Below are 19396 nucleotides of genomic sequence, written 5' to 3'. Positions count from 1 at the left end.
TCAGAACCTTTGTCATGAGGGGAAGTAGGAGCTGATGTCTTCTCTTCCTCGTTGCAGGGATATGGAAAAACAAATTTCTGGCTCCCTACCTAGGCTCCCCTCTGCCCCCCATACCCCCAAGGTCCCACCCAGGCTTGGGTCCACCTTTTCCTGGGCTGTATGGGCCCCCATCGTCCTCCCCGTGGGGACGCCACTCCCCGCCCACACCAACCCTATCTGCGCCTCATCTGATGTGCGCCCATGAGTGTTCTCGCTGCGGGCGCCTCTACAAGACACGCAAGGGTCTCAAGCACCACATCAAGAATGAGTGTGGAGTGGAACCTCGGTTTCAGTGCACCCATTGTGACTGGAAGTTCAAGCAGAAGGCTCACCTTTTAAGGCACGTGGCTCGTAAGCACACTGCAAGCTGAGTACGCCTGCATGCAATTGTGAGGCCCACAATAGTGGCAGGTAATGTCATTATCCATATTGTTCGGTGCTGGGCGGTGGATGGCAGCAAACAGGGCTGGTCTGAGACTGGACCATGGGGTGATGATCCCTGCAAACATTAACAGATACTGTATAAGAGGGCATGGGAGGATGAGCAGATGAGCACATCTGATACAAGTGCTTTTATCATCAAAAATATTTGATAATGCAGGGGGATGGCCAAGCCAACCACAAAGGGGCTCCACCCTGTAGTCCCACAAAGCATCTGTACAGATCAGAAGTCTTCATGCAGAAAACTCTGTACAAGTTACTTATTTTGATAGTAATGATGGTGTTTGGCAGAATTACATGGGTGTTCCTCCAGTGTGCAGCAGCAATGAGGTGATGGAGTAAGAGCAACATATCAATAAAGTTTTTGACATTGCTCAAAGGAGCTCTTTTTTTTTTTTTTTTTTCCAAAAAAAAACTTGCAGTGAGGTGCTGGACTGAATACTTTCACAGGTATAACACTGAGCAAAACCACCAGCTCTTAGTAAGAGAACTTACATATTCTCAGCTCATGGTGCATACATTCTTGTACTCACAATATAAGCAGCTCAGTCTGCATCATTCTTTGCACTGGTTGAAAGATTGTATAATTATACAAAGAGATGTGTTAATGCATCATATACTGTATAATTAAATTCAGTGGAATTCTAGTGAATTTTTAAACATGGTTCTCCAGCTGTGGACAGAATTTTGTGCAATTTTAGTGTCAGTTTAAATGTGTGAGGAGCAGCTATGCTCTTGTGATAGTCAGGGTGCCTTGTAAAGGCTTTTATTCTCACATTTGTGAAATTTCTTCTAAAGGCCTTAAAAGTTTATGAATTATTTATATATTTTTCCACAAGGTAAAAGAACCTCTAATTATTCTTATTATGTTAGATAAATTGTTGTATGGTAGAAAGACAGTGAGAGCTAACCTTTGTTATAGAGGATATATTCTTGCTCTGTATAAAGATTTATAAAGTAACTTGATTAATCTCTACACAGAGCATTGTCGTATATAAACAAGATTTCCTCCACACCGAGTCTTTTTACCTCATGTTGGCAATACCTGCCATCCAACAGAGATATATTGTTAATAGTGTAATACTGAATACTAAATAGCTAAGCAATTTATGGTAAGCCTTCAGTTTAACGGACTAATGAAGGAGGGGAAGCAGGTAGCTGGTAATGGTGATTGTGGTGGGTAGAAGTGAGATTTAGATTTTAACAATAATGGCCGTTTGAAACAGTGGATTTTGTCCATTGTTTCGGAATTAACAGATCCAATGGATTTTGTCCCATATTTCCTAAGTCCATTAAATCAAGGTCTGTTAAATTGGGATTATTTAAATCAAGGTCTGTTAAATCAGGATCATTTAAAGTAAGGTCTGTTAAATCAGGATCATTTAAATCAAGGTCTGTTAAATCAGGATCATTTAAATCAAGGTCTGTTAAATCAGGATCATTTCAATCAAGGTCTGTTAAATCAGGATCATTTCAATCAAGGTCTGTTAAATCAGGATCATTTAAATCAAGATTGTTAAATTTGGGTCATTTAGATCAAAACCTAATAAGTAGTCCTTTAAATTGAAGGTTTACTGTATTTAATAATGAAGGTGCCTGGGACCAGTGATAATAAACTACAGGATAGTTTAGTCAGAATGAATTATAATACTGAGGAAGATACAGTATAGTAGGTGCTCGGAGTCAATCCGCAGGTGCTGTGTCACACTGAATACAGTCAGTCGCTTCTCTTAAAAAGTCTTCTACAGTGCAATTTTATGCAAATTAATTGAAAAGTGCATCCAGAATTCAATAGCATGTACTGCAAAAGCATTTTGATATGCTATTAAATTTTTTATACACTTTTTCAATTGCATTTACAAAGTCACATTATATAGAGGAGCTTAATAAGAGTCGTGACTATAGCTGCTTTGTACAGAAAGAACTTTTATAAATGTATGTTTATGTAAATAGTTGAAATCGTTTATGCCTTTAAGCTAAGGTATAGTCTCAGACTTATTAACATTGGGTAAATTTTGAGTGTACAATTAAAAAAAAAAAGGACCGGGAACTTTATTCTGGGGCACATAGTGCTTCAGCACCCCCAAGGCAGCTCCTGGCAGCCTGGTTACTGTCTCCCTGGTGGTAGTGGCAAGTGGTTCCCCTCAGGGGAGCCCATGATGCTGGTGATAACCATTTGATCAAAAGAATTGGAGCCATTCTCTTGGATCAGACTTGATTACCTCCCATATCCCATGCACTTTATGACCCGTGGGTAATAAAATACTGACAAGACTCGTGCAGTATTAGGATATTTTAATGAAGAAACACTGTGTCATGAATGATTTCTTTAGTCCCTATGGCAGAACATTTTCTCATTAAAAATATCTTAATACTGCATGAGTCTTATTTTACATGTTGGTGTTTTATACCACATAAATAAAATAAGGCTCGTGCAGTATTAGGATATTTTAATGAGGAAATGTTTTGCCACAAGGACTAAAGAAACCATTCCTGGCGAAACGTTTCCTTACTCAATATCCTAACACTGTGCATGTCTTGTTTCACATGTATGATCTGAACCCCATGAATACAATATTATAGTCGAGTGGCAATTGGATCACTTGACTGTGGTTAGTTTGCAGGTTTGTCTTCCAGAGAAATAAAACTGTTAATATATGTATTTTGTTATCTGGTGTATCGGGTATACAATGCAGGCTTGTGCAGATCTACTTATGTAATTGTGGGTGCCCATTTGCCACTAACTCACAGGTTACAGCGCTCAGTACAAATGAATGCTCAGTGCAATAGTTGATGGTAGTGTGCAACTCTTAACATGTAGATAAGTCCTGAGTGTGAACGCAACAAATTGACTCGATATACAATTATCCCGGCACAAGTTGTTTATATGGGAGCAAGAAAGGGGTGATGCAAATGCATTTAAATTAAAATACAGCATAGTACTGTAAAATTCATAGCTTTTCTGGTGTAATGAAATGTAACAAAAACTTTTCAGTAGAAGGAAAAATCCCACAGGAGACAAAAATAAGGAAGAATGGTAATCTGTATATTTCAACCTGCCGAAGAGGACCTCAGTTAGAGGTCAAAATATACAGACTACCATTCTTCCTAGTTTTTTGTCTCCTGTGGGATTTTACATAATTCTCCTGTGGGATTTTACATAATTCACCTAATTTCCCTATCTACATATATACTGTATGACCCCTTCAGGTTTAGTGCTTCTCCGAGAATAATAATAAATGGTAATGGTAATTATGGCAACTGTGTTATTTGGAGTGAATTGGGTAAAACTTCTCTGGTAGGTAGACAGTCGCACTAGCCGACGAATGGTAATTTCAGAGACACTTATAGGCAGAATAACCTTTATTTTGACATTTAAGAACTCCAGTGTACAATAAACCCTTGATTTAATGGAATAATGGAGGGATGGTGGATGGCTGGTGATGTGGTAAATAGAGAAGACATTGCTATGCCATAATAACAACATTAAAGGGGAATTCTGCGAGCAACAGGCTTTGTTGTTCCCAGAGCATTTGGCTCGGTGGTTTTTATCCCAAAGTTCATTAAATCAAGGGTTTACTGTAGATGAAATATCACAAAGATAAATGCCATATAAAGATAATAAAGGCTTTCACCTGCTACAAGAGTCATAAGAAATACTTTTAAAACCTCTCTCTCATCATCCCACTTGAACTTTCTTATAAAGTTATTTGACATAGTGCAGTTTTTGTAAATGCAGTTGAAAGATTGCATCCAAAATTTAATATCACATTCTGTGATGACCTTCTCATGTGCTGTTTGGTTTTAGATGCATTCTTCAGTTGCATATACATAAATAAATTATACTATATAGAGTAGCTTTGTAAAAGAAGTGACTGTATACTATACTGCATCTATACATCTTAACCATGGCATGTGAGTTGTAAAACTTAGAAAAACGCTGCAAACAATGCATAACTGAAATTAACCCATTCACTGTTCAGACCTCTCACTTTTAATAAAAAAAAATCTGAAATGGTAGAGAATCATCCTCTGAAGATAATGACACCAGAAGTATGAAATTTGATGGGAAAGTTAAGTATGCAAGCACAAGCTTAGCGGTCCCAACGCAATTTACACATCAGCAGTTTCGTCCACTTTGAGTCCTGTTTTAAGCCAATTCTATTTTTCCATTTGGCCATATTCTTAGCTATTTCAGTAGTATGCTTGCCATTCTATCAATTGAGCACAAGAAACCGCCCATTGAACTATGTTTTTCAATAACCCTATAAGTGCACAAAGTCGGTAATATGCCAATGAGTCCATAATAAACAATATAGACATTACTGGGACTAAATCATTTCATTTGTTCATTAGTCACATAGCCTATACGTATTACACTTTCCTTCGTTTTTGAGTTCTTATTCACACAAATATAGAAGATTTACTCTTATTTCTCGGTTAATAAAATTTAACCAGGAAAGATTGGTTTACAGTGTCCCAATAATTAAATTTGACCTATTAAAAACCCATAACACAGACTAGGGGTTGTTGGGAGCCTTGTTCATCCTCTGGAATAGTGGCAAAAATAGTATTTCTGCTAATTTGAGTTCAATTTCAAGCTTACTTCCAGTCCTGAAATCAATAAAAAAATCATCTCTTTCGGTAGTATGTCTTTCATTCTGTCAAATTATGCCAAGAAACGGCCAATAAAATCATAAAAACTGTCCGAGAAAACACCTCAAAGTCGCTACCTATTTTAAACCATCCACGCGGTCAGTCTTGTTTTTTCCATCATGCACCGGTGATGCAGGATTTTTTTTTATACTGTGTATACATAGACCCATTCTCTCACATTTAGGCAAAAATTTAGTACTTACAGCTTATTTGAGTGAGCTGAGCTTGTGAAATAAACTACATCAGGGACCCTGGCCTCTATGACATAGTTCTATGTGATGGACAGTGAAAAGGTTAAATGTTTCAATTAGCGTGTTCCAGTGCAGGGATTGCTGCAGTGTTTATTGGCTGCCTCTTTGAAGTGCAGTGCAGGAGGTCCCTGCACATACAGCACATATTTTTAGTGTTCCACGTTTTCGTTGACTCTCAGCCGAGCCAATGTTCCACCTGCTGGCAGACATCACTAGCGGGTGAAACATAATGAACAGTGGCTCAGTTTGAAGCCAACAAAAATGTAAAACGCCAAAAAGGTGCTGTATATACGTGGCTCTCCTGCAAGGAACAAGACTTGGAGAGAGAACCTAAACAGACACTTTGCAAGACGAGCATTTTTGACATTTTTCTAATATGGTATTTCTTTTAAGCATCTTTTTCCCATTTGTGGGTCGTTTTGCCTAATATTGCAAAGGTTATTTAATGCACTGGGTTTTAGTGTGCCCTCTTGAGCAGTACTGTTGCGTCCACACTCAGTAGTAGGTCTCCCCCAACAAAAGACTGTCAATCTGTGATCATTAACAAAGTCATGGTGGAAAAAGACACGTATAACAAAAGCAGACCTTTCAGTGCTTGACATTTTACCAACACGAGGCTCTCACTTGATAAAGCTTCTTGTAGTGAAACATCTTAACAATAAAAGGTGTTCTTGAGTTACACGTGTGTGTGTCCACCACTTGTCGGCTCACAGCCATACTCCTACCAACAAAGTCATCATGGATCAAATCTGTGAGATCTAAAGTCTTGTATATAACTCTTTTATATGCTCAATAATGATTAGTTTAAGAAATTATTCACTCAAGTGAATATTACATGTGCTTAATTTTGTGACGTAGTCAAAAACCTAATCCTGTTATTTTTTTTTTATACCTTAAGAGGGTTTAAAGAGAAGAATGTTATACTGTGTGTGTATAATATATATGTACATGTATCTGCACAAGTGTGTACACATGTGCACATGTGTACACATGCACACATACACACATGCACACATACACACATGCACACATGCACACATGCACACACATACACACATGCACACACATGCACACACACACACACACATGCACACACACACACACATGCACACACAGCATTCCGACATCTTAATAAGGAATCGTTCAGGACCCTGTACACCGTGTATGTTAGGCCCATATTGGAGCATGCGGCACTAGTTTGGAACCCACACCTAGCCAAGCACATAAAGAAACTAGAGAAAGTGCAAAGGTTTGCAACAAGACTAGTCCCAGAGCTAAGAGGTATGCCCTACGAGGAGAGGTTAAGGGAAATCAACCTGATGACACTGGAGGACAGGAGAGAGAGGGGGGACATGATAACGACATACAAAATACTGAGAGGAATTGACAAGGTGGACAAAGACAGGATGTTCCAGAGATTGGACACAGTAACAAGGGGACACAGTTGGAAGTTGAAGACACAGATGAATCACAGGGATGTTAGGAAGTATTTCTTCAGCCACAGAGTAGTCAGTAAGTGGAATAGTTTGGGAAGCAATGTAGTGGAGGCAGGATCCATACATAGCTTTAAGCAGAGGTATGATAAAGCTCACGGTTCAGGGAGAGTGACCTAGTAGCGATCAGTGAAGAGGCGGGGCCAGGAGCTCGGACTCGACCCCCGCAACCTCAACTAGGCGAGTACAACTAGGCGAGTACACACACATGCACACACACATGCACGCACACACACGCACATGCACACACACACAATGCACACACACAATGCACACACATTCACACACACACTCGGGGCCATGAGCTGTGACTCAACCCTTGCAACCACAACTTGGTGAGTACATGTGCACACACATCACACATACATACATGCACACAGTGTACACACACACACACACACACACACACATATACACACAGTGCCTGCAAAAATAATCCAAGCTTCCCCCTTAACATTACAAAAATAGTTATAAACAGTAAAAATATTACAGAACAAAAACTGTAATACTTGGTGCTTATGTTAATATTTTGTTGTCTCCTCCTTGGCCTTGACCATTTGAAGCTGTTTAGGCATGTTTAATTAATCAGTGGATAAAGGGTTGACCCAAATGTCGTTGATCTCCTCCTACTGCAGACACAACATGAATGAAATGTAGCAGGTTTCCATCTTCATTTTCATGATCCATGTATTAAAGAACAAAAAAGGCAGAATATCATGACTGGAACAATATACAGATAACCAGCACATGGGAGAGAGAAGCTTATGATGACATTTTGGTCCAAGTTGGACCAAAACATTGTCATAAGTTTTTCTCTCCTATGTGCAGGTTATTTGTGTTTTCCAGGTATTTTCAGTAGGACTGAGGTCTGGATTATTCCCTGGCCACTATAAAACCTGTATTTTTTCTCAGCAAGTCACTTGGTTACTGTTTAGGACCTAGTTCAGCTATCAAAACTTTGGGGGCCCAGTCCCTGGACCCATTACGTACCTCTGTAATCTGTAAATACCTTTGTAACTTGTCATGATTGTGACCAGACCTACCTGGAGTTCATTACCTCTGTAACTTGCTCGGCTATCAAAGCTTTGGAGTCCAGTCCCTAGACCCATTATGTACCTCTGTAGTCTTTTGACTACCACCCACAGGATGGGTATGGGGTGCATAATAAACATATTAAACTAACTAAACTAACTACTGTTTAGGTCTTCTGACAAGGGGAACTTATGCACAAAGGTGGTGCAGCCTCTGTTGTCAACAGTATAAAGCAGTCTGGATTCATATTGCGTATTTGATGATATACTGCATCTGAATGTTTTCTGGAGGTATGTCAACTGAGTTAATACAAGAGACTGCTGTATGTATCACCTCTTAGTGCACCTGCATACAGCAACAAGGTGGTCTGTTTCACTGTTTTAACTTCAGCTGCCCAGGATTTGGAGCTGTATTTAGTACCCAGTAATTTTGTGTCAAGTGGGTAAATATGGGCTGCCGAAAGATGAATATTGAAGAAAATGCCCGTATATTTTCTTGGAGGCAAGAAAGTCACCATTAAGGAAATTTGCCACTGTACTGGATGAGCAAAGTTCAGTGGAATGGAGTTGCTTGCTGCCACCCATGGCCTCCCACCAGACATTTCTGCTGCAAAATTTCACACTGGATAGCCAAGGAGGACATCTAAACACACAGTATCATTCTAAGAAGAGAACTACATGGAAATTCACATGTGACATCATCATAGCTCACAGAAATGTATCCTGAACTCCTCAATTTGATGCCTCCATCACTTGCAAAAGAACCTCTGCCTGCTTAGTCATAGCACTGCAAGGAAACCCCTACTCGCACCGCATATGAAAAAGGAATGCCTGCAGTTTAACAGGAAATATGCGCACTAAGTGTTGATGACTGGAAGAAAAATCATCTGGTCAGATGAATCTACATTTCAGTGCATTCAAGGTTGTCAAAGCAGAGTGAGACACTCCTCCTTGATCAACAGGTATGACCCTGTACTCACAGTGAGCATTGTAAAGCACCCACAATCTCATGTTTATGGTTGCTTTAGTGATTTTGTCCTGGTGTTTGTACTTCCATTCCCAAAACATTAAAATGAATGCCAACTGCTACATAACCATTCTTGAGAACCAACTGCTGAATATTTTTTAAATTTCTTGCTGCTCCACCTTCATACATGATAGCACCCCATCACAAAACCAAAGAAGTAATCAAGTGGTTTGCTGAGAAAAACATTGAGGTTTCACAGTGACCAGAAAATAATCCAGACCTCAATGCTATCGAGAACGTTTGGAATATCATGAAAGAGAAGTCGGAATCCTGCCACATTTCATTCATGTTGTGTCTTTAGCAAGAGGAAATCAAGAACATTTGGGTCAACCAGTTATCCATTGATTAATTGAGGAATCTCAGTGGAAACATGACCAAACAGCTTCAAATGGTCATCAGGGTCAAGGGAGATGACAAAATATTAATGTAAGTGCCAAGAATTACAGTTTTTGTTCTGTATTTTTTTTTTTAACTATTTTCATAATAAAGGGGAAGTTCGGACTATTTTTGTGGACACTGATATGTATACATATATACATACTCAAAAAATGTCTCAAGTACTAATTGCTTTATTTTTAAAAGGCAGCTGCTAATGGTGTAAAATTTTGGTGGTTTGCAAGAATACGTATTTACTTATAAATAGAATTAGAATTTTCTCTAAATATTATTTTTTTGGGTGATGTTGACTCAGTGGTAGGCTGAATGTTATATGTTGTAGTTAATTGTGCTGGTTTAATAATTGGAAGAATGTGTTACGCATGAAAGTTAAACCAGGTTAAATATGTTTTAACACCAGAAATTATTAAAAGATGTTTATAACAAGAGTAGAATAATAGTGGGAAATAGAATGGTAATGTTGAAATGAAAATAACTTGTAATTAAAATTCTCAAGATTGTCTATTGCTTATGAAGGAAATTTCCAGCAAAAACTGTATTCATAAGAGATAATTTAAAATGAAAATCTGAGGCTAACTCAACTAATTAATTTTGGTCAAAAATACCTTAAAACAATCAATATTTAAAGAATACAAAGGCACAATACTGTGTCCGAAGCAATGCACAAATGACTCGCACATAAGAGAATGAAACTTATGAGATGTTTCGGTTCAAGTCAGACTGAAACGTCGGCCTAAGTTTCATTCTCTTACGTGCTGGTTATTTGTGAATCAGTATTCGTGTATGTAAAATTAATTCAGGACCATTTCACTTGCAAAAGATGTGTTGCAAGCCATTGTTTACCAAAGTTGAGAGTTTGAGGTCATCTTCACTATGCACAATGTCTCATATCCTTCGCTAGGAGGAAAATTACTCTGCTGTACTCAACATTCCACAAGGCGCTCACAAATTGTGAATTAGTAGATACCTGACATATTACTCATAGTAATAGACGTGTCATATACATTTAGTCCTTTACAAAACTGCATTAACACTTTCGTTATTCAAAACTGACACGGAGACAAATAAAACAATAGGAAGGCTATAATTAGAGGACTCTAACTGAGGATCTCAGTTAGAAGTCAAAATATACATCCCTCCAAATTTGTTTTCCTTTATTTTGGGTTTTGAATTCTGCATTACATTTGAATATTTGGGATATGTTCCAGATTCCCACACCTAGACATACTGTACTGCAATTTTGGGTCAGTTGTAGTACAAATGGGTCATCTAACTACATTATTAAATATAGCACAGTACACTTGTCTCTATAATTTTTCAGGCTTCCTCATTTGCAGGTTTCAGTTATCCATTACTATGGATGATCAACTCTCAGAGTATTGCTTAACCACAGGTTTCCTGGTGGCACCATTTTTTTCAGCAGTAACCTTAAATTGAAACTAACCATAAGATTTTGTTCGTATTCTGCTCAATAGTGTAATTTCAGAGAGACTATGGTTTCTGAAATGTAAAATAGACCGAAATCCAAAAGGAAATTTTTTTTTATTTTGTATTATCCCCAGTTTTGACTTTCTTGGGACCTAGGAATACCCCCCCCCCCATGAATTAGTAGGTGTGACTAATTTAGATTGGTAAATACAGCCTCTTCTCACTTAACGATTGAGTTCTGTTCCTAAGACCTCTTCGGTAAATGAATTCATCACTGAGACGCATACTATAATGGTTTGTGTCAACCATCTTTGATATTGTTTTAACCCTTTGACTGTTTTGGTCGTGTATATACAGTGGACCCTCAGCTAACGATGGCATCAGCTAACGTTAAATTTAACTAAAGATACATTTTAACGCAAAATTTTTACTTCAGCTAACGCTAAAAAACTCGCCCAATGTGATTCGTTCGAGACGCGTCCACGTGTGGCCTGAGCGCGCCTCAGTCGTCCCATGGGTGCCAGTGTTTACAAGCCAACCAGTGCAGTCGTATCCACACATACAATCAGAACATTTCATATTATCGCAGCGTTTTTAGTGATTGTACCTGTAAAATAAGTCACCATGGGCCCCAAGAAAGCTTCTAGTGCCAACCCTGTGATAAAAAGGGTGAGAATTAGTATGGAAATTAAGAAAGATTTTGAAGGGTTTGGGGCTAACCCTGAGATGCCTATGCCAGTTGTGAAATCCATTGTGCCTACTTCAAAGATTAAGGAAATGTGTGCAAAGTGGGTTGAACTGCAAACCTTTATGGATGAAAATCACCCTAACACAGCTATTGCAAGCCATGCTGGTGACTATTACAATGACAATGTTGTGGCCCATTTTAGGCAAATCTTAAAGGAATGGGAGGTACAGACCTCTATAGACAGATTTGTTGTGCAACAGAGGTTCAGTGACTCTCAAGCTGGTCCTAGTGGCATTAAAAGAAGAAGGGAAGTAACCCCAGAAAAGGACTTGATACCTCAAGTCCTAATGGAAGGGAATTCCCCTTCTAAACATTAACAACTTCCACACACTCCCCTCCTCCCATCCCATCAATCATCACCAGATCTTCAATAAAGGTAAGTGTCAGTTTGTGTGTATTAAAATTAATATTTCGTGTGGTAATTTTTTTTTTTTTCATACTTTGGGGTGTCTTGCACGGATTAATTTAATTTCCATTATTTCTTATGGGGAAAATTAATTCAGCTAATGATGAGCTTTCAGGAACGGATTAATATCGTTAGCTGGGGGTCCACTGTACATCTTTCGTGCCACTGTTTCGGGCGTATTTATACGCGTAAATTCTAGCAGCTTCAAATCAAGCAGGAGTAAACTGGTAGTCCCACATGCGAGAGAATAGGTCTATGTGGTCAGTGTGCACCACATAAAAAAAATCCTGCAGCACACAGTGCATAATGAGAAAAAAAAACTGACCGTTTTTTTGGGGGGATTAAAATGCCGACTTTGAGGTGTATTTTCGTATAGTATTTATCGTTGTATTCTCATTTTCATGGTCTCGTGTGATAAAATGGAAAACTTATTGCAGAAATAGAGATGATCTTGATATACACGTCAACTGGGGAGTCTAATAGTCTTTCATTAGTGCACTGATATTATTTATACAATTTTTACAATAATGCAGTAGTCTGCATAGCAGTAAATTTTGTATTTTTTGTATGAATAAAAAGTCAAAATAGAAAGCAATAGTAATATAAGAGGGGCCTAGAGACGTGACTAATGAACAGAGGATATGTTATTTTAGTGCCAAGAATGTCTACATTGTTTATTCTGGACCCTATTTTGAAATACGCATCTTTTTTAATTTGTGTGAAATTGGCCAAATTGCCAATTTCTGACCACTTTATTGGGTAGTTCAAATCAGTAAATGGGCAGTTTCTTGTACTCACTTGATAGAAAAAATGGAGTTCTAAAGAAATAGCTATGAGTTTGATCAACTGGAACAAGAGAATTGGCCCAAAACAGGGCTCAAATTCGCCGAAATCGCCGATGCATACATGTCGCCGAGACTGCTAACTTTGTGGGAGCGTAATTCCGTGAATTTTCAACCCAATTTTGTACTTTTGGTGTCATTACCATCGGGAAAAGATTGTCTATTATTTCATAAGAAAAAATATTTTTTTTTTTTTCCAAAAATTTTGCGACATAGAATGACAGTTTCAGAAAGAGGCTGGCGACAGTCAAAGGGTTAATGCCACCTTTCACCATTTATAACATTTCTGGTATATTTTTAAATGTTTATACAGTAGTGTACTGTATATTGTAATAAACAGAATATTACAGAAAATCAGCTCTAATGTGCATTATTTACGTATGCACACTGGTTAGAGCACCCATCGTTAGTTCGAGTCATTGGTAAACTAGTACGTCTCTAAGTGTGGAGAGGCTGTAATGAAAATTTTGAAAATCCACAAATGTCGTTCACAGATAATAAGCAATGGGATATAAAACAAAACTCAGATACATAAATTCACAAATTCAAAAAATCATGAGGCACATAGTGAGTTTTGAAAATTCAGGAATACAGGTGGTCCTTGACTTATGATGGGGTTATGTTCTGATGAACCCGTAGTGAGTTGAAAATATCGTAAGTCATATATAAATGATATGATAAATAAATAAGTAAATAAATAACTACTGTCACTGAATAAATAAACAAATAATTACTGTAACTAACGAAATTCCAGTATTGAAAAGTAAATAAATGAATGCAACCTTTTCTTATCAATAAATGCACAGCACTGTACAGTAAAATAATTTTATTTTACACCATTGTTAAATGTAAGTATTGTAAGTCAAGCCGTTGTAAAGCAAGGAGCATCGGTATTTCCGGGGTACAATAGGAGTGGCTTTTATAGAACTTTAATAGGTATTCTAGTGCACACTTTAGCATTTTTTTTTTTTAAGCGCTATGATAAGAGCTCAGTGGGGGCTCAAGAAAAGTCTGGACATGGTCTCAAGGAAAGATTTCAGTGTCAGCTTAACAATTGGAGGGAAGAAAGGGGAGATTAATAAAGGTCCCAGTGGAGAGGTTGGCAAAGATCCTTGTGGACAGCTTAGCAAAGATCATGGTGGAGGGTTCAGAGAGATCAGCAAAAATCCTAGTGGATAGCTCAGCAAAGATCACAGTGGGAGCTCAGGATAGCTCCAGGTGGAGAGATCATCAGAGATTCTAGTGGATAGCTCAGCAAAGATCACAGTGGGGACTCAGCAAAGCTCCGGGTGGGGATGGTGGCAAAGATCGCAGTGGGAGCTTGGCAAATTAAACTTTGCAAGAACATCTCAAAATTTGGTACTGTATGAAGAAAATCTGTGGAAATGGGTCTGAAAGCATTTGTAAATAGCATGATTATATCCTGGTAAAATTTCTCAGGATTCTTCTATGAAGGTGAAAAGAACACTGGTCATGGTACATCATACTGTATACAGGCAGGCCCACTTCACTTTAAAGCATTTTACTAATGCAGCAGTTTTCAATTATACCCATTCTTCATTTATTAAAACCTCCTAAAATATGTTCACCACTCACTATAAAGTAGGGATGAAAATATTTTTAATTTAAGTAGTGCATGTACTGTATATGCATTTCTTAGGCCTTGTCCTATTGCTCTCTAAATATGTGATAGTGTAAACATGTTATCAGGCTTTTGCATACATTTGAAAGTGAAAAAAAAGGCTATAATTCACTTTACAGTGATTTTCGTTTTACACCAGTAGTCTGGAACCTAACCTGCTGTATAAGAGGGGCCCTCCTGTACACCAGTAGTCTGGAACCTAACCTGCTGTATAAGAGGGACCCTCCTGTACACCAGTAGTCTGGAACCTAACCTGCTGTATAAGAGGGACCCTCCTGTACACCAGTAGTCTGGAACCTAACCTGCTGTATAAGAGGGGCCCTCCTGTACACCAGTAGCCTGGAACCTAACCTGCTGTATAAGAGGGGCCCTCCTGTACACCAGTAGCCTGGAGCCTAACCTGCTGTATAACCAGGGCCTGCCTGTACTATATATAAAAAAAGAGAGAGCATATATTTTATACTCTGCATCAGTAAAACAAGAGAGGGTTTAAGTATTTGTCAGGACTATAATTAGGATATGGATGGTTTTCTAGATGATGAAGTGTTTAATTTTACATAATGAATGAAGGAAAAATTTGAATAAAATATAAATGGCCATACTCCATCTAGTTTGTATAAACCTAACCAGTTTGCAGATATCCAAATAAGAAAGCTATAGCAAAAATCATAATGGTTCAGACACTGCTAATAAAGATTTGTGTGTAAAATTAGAATATACAGGTAGACTAATTTGCTTGTCATAATGAGGGGGACATAGATTCATGAAATCATAATGGCACCATTGTAAACAACTCTGGGAACAAGCAAGACTCGACCCATGTCAAGGTAGTTCTAAAATGCGCAGCCTAATGAGATTTATCCAACTAGGTATATTTCTATATACTAGTGTATTAAAAGGTATTATCATGAGTTAGAAGAAATAAGGTTAGATTTTGGTGCAACAAGGTGGATTTATGAAAGGATGTGGATGTGTGGATTATTTTGTTAGTGAATTTTTTTAAAGTGGGTAGTTAAGTAGTAATTGCTTAGATAAAAGTTTTTTATGTTGCATTTATGGACTTGAAAAAGGCACCTGCTAGGTTGGAAAAGGGAGTGATGTGGCAGCAGTTGCAAGTGTATGGAAAAGGTGTTATGCTACAAAAACAGTAAAGTTTTTATAAGAGTGAGATTCAGTTGAGGGTATGTAGGAGCAATGGGGATTGTTTTCCATTAAAACAGGGCTTTAGACGGGGATGTGTTATGCCACTGGTTATTGAAAGTGTTGTAGATGGGGTCATAAAAGAAGCTAATGCTTGTGTGTGAAAGAGGTGTAACTTGGAAGATAATGAAGCTGATACGAAATGAAAGTTGTCAGTTCCTCTTTGCTGATGTTAGTGTTTTGGGAGGACACATAAAAGAAGGATGTCAGAAGTGAACATAGAGTATGGTCATGAGAATAAGAAGGAATATAGGTAATAAATGATAGTGGAACAGCATGCTAGAAGTGAAGAGAGCCAAGTGCTCTACTACAAACACAGTCCAGGACACAAGTATATAAACAGTGAGAAATTTTAAAATGGTATTGATAAGTCACATAAGGTGGATATCAGATGGGAGAGAGTGAACGTATAAAAGTCATAAATGTATTTAGATGGCTGAGAGTGGATGTGTTGGTGGATGGAAATGTGACTGATGAGAGGAATCAACTAATAGATGGCGGGAAAAAAAACAGGTGGGGTGTTGAGGTGCTTGGAGAAGAGAGTAATATAGCAATTGATGCCAAAAGGGACATTACTTCATACCACAGTCTGTGGTACTAATATTTTTAAATGGGTACGAGGCATGAAATGTAGATGTTGCAGTGAGGAGACTGGAGAATGTGGAAATATGGTACAATATCTGAGATGAATATTTGGTGTGAATATTGTACAAGGAAAAAGGAATGAGGACTGTGGGAGGGGTTGTTGAGGTGAAGGAGTGGTTGATAGGGAGGCAAAGGAGGTTTAGAGAGGTAGAGGCTTGAGCATCCAGGAGCCACATGAGTGTGTTCCACTGAAGTGAGTGGAGACAAGTAGTTTTTGAGAGTTATCCCTCTTTTGGAGTGTAAGCATGGTAATTTTATGAAAAGATTCAGGGGGAATCAGTTGGTTAGACAGTTTTGGCAGCAGGGATGTAGTTTAGTGAATTATGTGACAAAGAATTATTCAAAAGATTGGATGTTACGTGTAATTTTCAAATCACTATAACATAAAAACTTCTATATTATTAATGATTATTATTACAATCAAAATTAAGTGCTAGACCCAGAAGGGTCATATTACTAATGAAATAGTTTACAAAGGCATGCTAACATAAATTATCATTACAACAGAACATAACATTACAGGTACATGTACCTTTGTAACGTGTAACTTGTAACATTTTTGCTTAACCGTATGTCATGGGAAGCTCAATCCTTTGTTACTGATACTCTTACTCAGCTACCTTAATTTTTCATAACTAACCAAAGCCTAATTTTTTAAATTTCTCCTTAGCTATTACTTTAAGCAATACAAAAAATTAGAATTTACATATAGATAGTAATATTTTTTCCCTGGTAGCATTAACAGTTTAGGTAATTCTAGCATTTGATAAAATTTATCTCACGAACAAGCCAGACAACAGGTAATTCGTATAATTTTAGTATAAATTTAGTATACACACATCATTAAATTTGTGTTTCTTAATATGGTAGTTCTTACTCCTGTAATACTGTATGTATTTCCTTTTGAATTTAGGAGGCCTGGTCTGAGACCAGGTAGCAGGAACCATGATCCACAGAACTGTTAACAAATATAAATGTCTTGTACAACTGTGATTGAAAATGAAGACAATTTTGAGTTATAAAAAAACAGTAAATTCATAAGGCCTTGTTTTATTACTGTATTTTAACTTAATTCTTCTCCTGTTAGTATCAGCCTTTAGATTGTCATAATAGCCATTTTTTTTTTTACAATCAGTATAAACTAATCCTGTTGTATTTCAATATTTCTATATATTTGTAATATTTTTTTAAGATGATGACTATTCCCCCTACCAAAAGAATTTTTATATTACCTGGAATCTTATGTTATTGGGGGAATATCATGGATAAACACAAGACACAAGTATGGCTAGAGACTTAAAAAAAAAAAAAACATACCACAGGCGGGAATAGAACCCGCGATCTGAGAGTCTCAAAACTCCAGACCAACGGTCTAGAGTTTCGAGACTCTCAGATCGCGGGTTCTATTCCCGCCCGTGGTATGGTTTGTTTGCAATCGTGTCATTACGATTTCTTGAGTCATGTTAGAGACTTAAACTTCGGTTCTGGCAGTAGCAGGCCCAGGGCTGCACCGCTCAACATGGGCACGACTACATTTTGCGTCCCTGTCCACTTTTCTTTTTATTCATTGATAGTTGTTCATTATGACTTAACTTGAGTTTGTGGAAGTACATACATCGTTACTAATTGAACATTTTACCTGGAGGATGTCATGTAGCAGTGAATACAAATGAACAAAGTCACAATACCATGGCTGGAACAAATTATTTCCAATTTATGGGTTAAGTGTGAATACAGATGTTAACCCTTTATATGTGGTATATCATCATTGCACTGCCAAACTACTATGGAAACCATAGTTAAACTTTCAGCATTGCAGATTGCATAACACTGTAAATATTCACATTGCATTTTGAACTCTGAAGAGGTATTAACCGTTTCCTACATTTTTCATAACATTTGTTACTCACATTCATTAAGTTGTTGATATTATGTTGTACATTATTAAAAGTTTCTTATAAACATATGTTTTTTTATCCTCTTTGCTGGAGTTAATGTGTAAAAGTTCAATTACATTTATAAAACTTTTAAATATATTTTGTGATGCTTGTAACATGTCTTAAGATGCATGTTGTACAGCTCGTCTTAAAAAGTGGGAAATCTACTCTTTTGGACATACTTGTAAAGTCATAAGTCTATTTCAGGTTTTGTAATTATGTGCCTCTGTAATCTTGTGATTACATCTGCAGGACGAGTACATAATAGTTATTATCATACTACTGTTAAACTACTAATTTTTGTAATATATATAAAAGTACATTGTATGCTGTAACACAAGAATATAAGTATGAAAAGAAAATGCATGTTACATAGCAAGTCTTTATTGGAATAAGAAAGTAAAATGTACCAATAAAAAAGGTTATGTAACTTGTGTTATTCAGTAGTGTTGGCAGTATGGCGTTCAGAGACGAGAATTTAGATTAGATGCTATTTCATCTTGAATTTTTGTAAAGACTAGCAATAAATTTTCAATGTTGGAAGATAGAAACAAGACCAAGCTGACATGACTGTGTGTGTGATAGGAGGAAGAGGAGGAGGAGGACGGAGGTATTGTATGTCACTCCAGTCCTGACCCCTCAACAAAATCACTCCATTCTTCCCTCAACTCCAAAAACCTCCTTATTTAACCCTCAACTCCAAAACCATTCTATTCCACCCTCAACTTCAAAACCACCCCATTCTTCCCAGAACCACCCTATTCCACCCTCACCCCTTACCACACCATCGTCCTCCCTCAACTCCTACACCACCATCCCATCTGTCCAACCCCCACCCATCCCCTCCTCCCCATGGACCTACTGAACCTCCTATCCTCAAAGAAAATTAATAAATACTGCTCCTTATAAAGCTCTATATAGTTTTTTGTAAGTTCAGTTACAAAAGCACTTGCAAAATTGAATAGTGCATTCTACAGAGGCTTTTCCCATGCACTATTCAACTTCAGATGTGTCTTTTTATTCATATTTACAAAAAATACCAAGTAAAGAAGCTTTATTACTGTATTTTCCAGCATATAAAGTGCACGACAGAAGTATCATAAGGGTAAATCAGTAATCATATTCAAGGGCTAATTACTCTCTTAGTTTACACTAAAGCATAACCCAAAGCCTACCCTTGACCCTGACCTTAAATTAAAATGTGTGATTTATAT

The 19396-nt window shown here is 37.6% G+C and overlaps 1 protein-coding gene across 6 annotated transcripts in view; it reads left to right on the top strand.

Moving 5' to 3' along the window:
* LOC128703231 (longitudinals lacking protein, isoforms A/B/D/L-like) overlaps positions 1-19396 on the top strand; it is a 158553-nt gene that overhangs the window by 120943 nt on the left and 18214 nt on the right. The window contains exon 5 of one of the 6 annotated variants that reach the window (XM_070103314.1): positions 58-18207. The exons of the other annotated variants lie outside the window; for them this stretch is intronic. Within the exon in view, the coding sequence (XP_069959415.1) occupies positions 58-410 (353 nt within the window). The 3' untranslated portion in view covers positions 411-18207. Of the gene's footprint in view, positions 1-57; positions 18208-19396 lie in introns of those variants that run through there. 6 annotated transcript variants of the gene reach the window in all.

This window comes from Cherax quadricarinatus, chromosome 85, assembly GCF_038502225.1.
Source record: "Cherax quadricarinatus isolate ZL_2023a chromosome 85, ASM3850222v1, whole genome shotgun sequence".
Classification (NCBI taxonomy): Eukaryota; Metazoa; Arthropoda; class Malacostraca; order Decapoda; family Parastacidae; genus Cherax; species Cherax quadricarinatus.
Note: the sequence above shows the minus strand (reverse complement) of the source record. Positions and strands in the feature narration are given on the sequence as shown.